The sequence below is a fragment of the Neovison vison genome, chromosome 1 (genome assembly GCF_020171115.1).
Source record: "Neovison vison isolate M4711 chromosome 1, ASM_NN_V1, whole genome shotgun sequence".
Taxonomy (NCBI): Eukaryota; Metazoa; Chordata; class Mammalia; order Carnivora; family Mustelidae; genus Neogale; species Neogale vison.
Genome location: NC_058091.1, coordinates 96,037,205 through 96,041,571, shown reverse-complemented (window position 1 = coordinate 96,041,571; position 4,367 = coordinate 96,037,205). Strand labels below are relative to the sequence as shown.

The window sequence follows — 4,367 nt, the reverse complement described above, 5'->3', positions numbered from 1 at the left end:
TAATTCCTACAACTTTATTCTTTTCAAAAATTGTTTTGGCTCTCTGGGGTCCCTCACAATTCCATGTGAATTTAAGGACAGGTGTTTCTACTTCTGCAAAAACATTCTTGGTATTTTTATACAGAATGCTTTGAGTTTGTAGATAAATTTGGATAGCATTGACATTTTAACGATATTAAAATTTCTAAACTAAGAACACAAAATGTGTTTCTGTTTACATTTATTTATGTCTTTTTAAATTTCTTTCAGCAATGTTTTGTAGTTTTTATTTTATAGGTCTTTTACCTCTTTGGTTAAGTTAATTCTCAAGTATTTTATTCTTACTGATATTATTATAACTGCAATTACTTTACAATTTCCTTTTCAGATTATTTATCATTAGTGTATAAAATACAACAGATTTTTGAAAGTTGACTTTATATCTTACCACTTTGCTGAATTCATTTTTTGTTGTTGTTGTTTGAATGGGGGTTTTGGTGCATTATTTAAGGTTTTCTGCATCAAAATGACATCCTTTATAAAGAGAGGATGATAATTTTTCCTTTCCAATTTGGTAATTTTTATTTCTTTTTATTGCCTAATTTCTCTAGTTAGAGCTTCCAGTACTACATTTAATAAAGTGTTATGTCAGATATTAGAGAAAAAGCATTCAGTCTTTCATCATTGAGCATGATGTTTGCTATGAATTTTTCACATATCACTTTTATAATGTTCAAGTGGTTTTCCATCTTTTCCTAGTTTCTTGCATGTTTTTTTCATGAAATAGTGATGAATTTTGTCAAATGCTTTTTCTGAATCAACTGAAATAATCATGTTTTTTTCCCCTCTTTATGTTAATCTGGTGTATTACATTGATTGATTTTCATATATTGAACCATTCTTGTGTTCCAGAAATAAGTCCCACTTGGTCACGGTGTTTAATTCTTGTAATTTGCTGCTAAATTCTATTTGCTAGTATTTGGTTGAGGGTTTTTGCTTCAATATTCATAAGAGATATTGATCTACAGTTTTCTATTTTAAAATTGCCTTCATCTGATTTTAGTATCAGAGTAATTCTGACATCGTAAAATGAGTTAGGAAGTGCTCCCTCCTCTTCATTTTTTTTTTTTAAGTTAGAGAAGAATTCATATTAGTTCTCTTTCAAAGGTTTGGTAGAATGCACCAGTAAAGCCATCAAGTCCAGGGATTTTCTTTATCAGGAAATTTTTGATTACTGATTCTAGCACCTTATTAATTATAAATCCATTGATTTATTTTTTTTTAATTTCTTCATGATTCTGTCTTGGTATGGTTTGTATTTCTAGGAATTTGTCCATTTCACCTAAAATTATTTAGGTTCTCTTCTAATCATTTTTCTTTCTATAACATCAGTAGTAATGTCCTTACCTTCATTTATCTTAGTAATTTGAGTCCTTTTTTTTCTTAGTCCATTTAAAGGTTTGTCAATTTTGTTATCTTTTCAAAGGATAACATATTTTTTATTTTGTCCATTGTTTTTTCTATCCTAAAATTCATTTACCTGTCTTAATCTTTATTTCCTTTCTTCTGCAACCTATGAATTTAGTTTGTTTTTTTCTAGTCCCTTGTTAGATTAATTTGAAATCTTATTTAACTTAAGCATTAAAACTAGAAATTCCTCTTTAACATTGCATTTTTGTGACCCATAAATTTAATTGTATTATATGTCTTTTCATTCTTTTCTAAGCATTTTCTAATTTCTCAGTGGTCTGACAATAGAGTAAGGTAATAAAAACAGATCATTCCTGCTTACCCTAGATTATATTTAAAACAAAGGCTGACATAAGCTATGCTGATAACAGAAATATTTAAAAATACAAAAACAGAAGCATACCACATTGCCTTGAATAAACAAGAAGTCATAGAACAATTTCTTTTTTGGTACTACAGTTTTTGTATCTCAATATAATTAAGATTTGACCTGGCTGAAGGTTTTTTGTTTCGTATCGCTTCATTTTGTTTTAAGAATAAGAGGAAGTGTCAAAAGAGATGTGGTAAAAGAGAACCTGCAGGAGCCTTCGCCCTCAGAAACATTCTTATTCCACGGTTTCTTCACTTTCCCAGCTCTCCCTCTAAGCCAGGTACCGCTACTCCGGGGGTCACGCTTGCAATTTGAATCTGCAAGGGCCACACGTTCCAAATCCAAATGGACAAGACCATTAACCAATCACAGAGCCAGGTTTCCTTTTCCTGAGTTCAATGATGTCTGCCCTATGGGAGACAATGATGAGAAGAAAGGGGCGGGCCAAGGGGAAAGGCGTTGGAAAGCACCACCTATCCAACCTCCCATCAGCAGTAAAGTGATTCTTCAGCATTGGGATCTAGCTTTCAGCTTCTGTCTTTATGTTGTCAAGATGTCTCTTTCTAAGAAGTTAACTTTGGACAAGCTAGATGTTAAAGGCAAGCGAGTCATCATGAGAGTAGATTTTAATGTCCCCATGAAGAAGAACCAGATTACTAATAACCAGAGAATCAAAGCTTCCATCCCAAGCATCAAGTACTGTCTAGATAATGGAGCCAGGTCAGTAGTTCTTATGAGTCATTTAGGTCGACCTGATGGTGTTCCCATGCCAGATAAATACTCACTAGAGCCTGTTGCTGCTGAGCTCAAATCCTTACTGGGCAAGGATGTTCTGTTTCTAAAGGACTGTGTGGGCCCAGAAGTGGAGAAAGCCTGTGCCAACCCAGCTGCTGGTTCAGTTATCCTACTGGAAAACCTGCGCTTTCATGTGGAGGAAGAAGGAAAAGGCCAAGATCCTTCTGGAAATAAACTTAAAGCTGAACCAGATAAAATAAAAGCCTTCCGAGCATCACTCTCCAAACTAGGGGATGTCTATGTCAATGATGCTTTTGGCACTGCTCACCGGGCCCACAGTTCTATGGTCGGAGTGGATCTGCCCCAGAAGGCATCTGGATTCCTGATGAAAAAAGAGCTGGAGTATTTTGCCAAAGCCTTGGAAAACCCAGAGAGACCCTTTCTGGCTATACTTGGTGGAGCCAAAGTAGCAGACAAAATCCAACTTATCCAAAATATGCTGGGTAAGGTCAATGAGATGATAATTGGCGGTGGAATGGCTTTTACCTTCCTTAAGGTACTAAACAACATGGAGATTGGTGCATCCCTCTTTGATGAAGAGGGGGCCAAGATTGTCAAAGATATCATGGCGAAAGCCAGGGAGAAAGGTGTGAACATTACCTTTCCTGTTGATTTTGTCACTGCTGACAAATTTGAGGAGAATGCTAAGGTTGGTCACGCCACTGTAGCATCAGGCATACCTGCTGGCTGGATGGCTTTGGACTGTGGTCCTGAGACCAATAAGAAGAATGTTCAAGTTGTGGCCGAAGCCAAGTTAATTGTGTGGAATGGTCCTGTAGGCGTATTTGAATGGGATGCCTTTGCTAAGGGAACAAAAGCTCTTATGGATGAAATTGTGAAAGCCACTTCTAGGGGCTGCATCACTATTATAGGAGGTGGTGACACTGCTACCTGCTGTGCCAAATGGAACACTGAAGATAAAGTCAGCCATGTGAGCACTGGAGGAGGTGCTAGTCTGGAACTCCTGGAAGGTAAAGTCCTTCCTGGAGTGGAAGCCCTCAGCAACCTATAACTGACAATTTTCTTTTCCACTATTTCCTGTCCATAGGCTTTAATTCAACTTAGTGCTCTACATTACATCTTGACTATTGTTAGAGTTTATGCCTACCAAGGCCTAGGCAATAACTAAGGGATTAGTTATCAGGAACTCTTGTCATCAGTACAACAACGCAACTCATTTTAGTTCTGTCATGCATTTGCCGGCTCTCTTCAAGATCTCAGTTGAATTTGTGATTCATAGGTAGGATATACTCTTACATTGCATATTAAAGTGAGTTGAATAAGCTTAATCTCCCTTTTATATTTTACTCCAGATTTGTTATTGTTTTACTACTTGAAACATGGAAAATAAGACAAAACCCAAGTTGTTGGGGAAAGGTTGGAATAGAAGCTAACAAACTTTTAAACAATAAAAGTGCTCAAATAAATCAAGAAAAATATTTACATTTAAGAATTCCTGGGTAACAAAGCTTTGCTAAAAGGTCATTTCTTACTAAATAAGGAAGAAGAGAAGTAAGAGGTATTTATCAAACTCAAGAAGCTAAAATAAAGGAAAGAAACTAAACCCAAGAAAGGAATTATGTCTGTGTGTGTGTGGATACACAAGAGAATATACATATGTGTCTGTGAAAATATACATGTGTGTCTGTAAGAATGGGAGCTACAGATCAAATCTGGGCTTTAAATAAGAAATTATTTTATTTTTAAAGCAGATATTGTTTAATAAATAGATAATACAACTACTGAATCTTAA

At 35.5% G+C, this 4,367-nt stretch overlaps 1 protein-coding gene across 1 annotated transcript; it reads left to right on the top strand.

The window, feature by feature from the left end:
• The first annotated feature begins 2,372 nt into the window (after positions 1 to 2,372).
• PGK2 (phosphoglycerate kinase 2) lies at positions 2,373 to 3,626 on the top strand. The gene has a single exon (XM_044237595.1). The coding sequence runs from the start codon at positions 2,373 to 2,375 to the stop codon at positions 3,624 to 3,626; it is 1,254 nt and encodes a 417-aa protein (XP_044093530.1).
• The last annotated feature ends 741 nt before the right edge of the window (positions 3,627 to 4,367 follow it).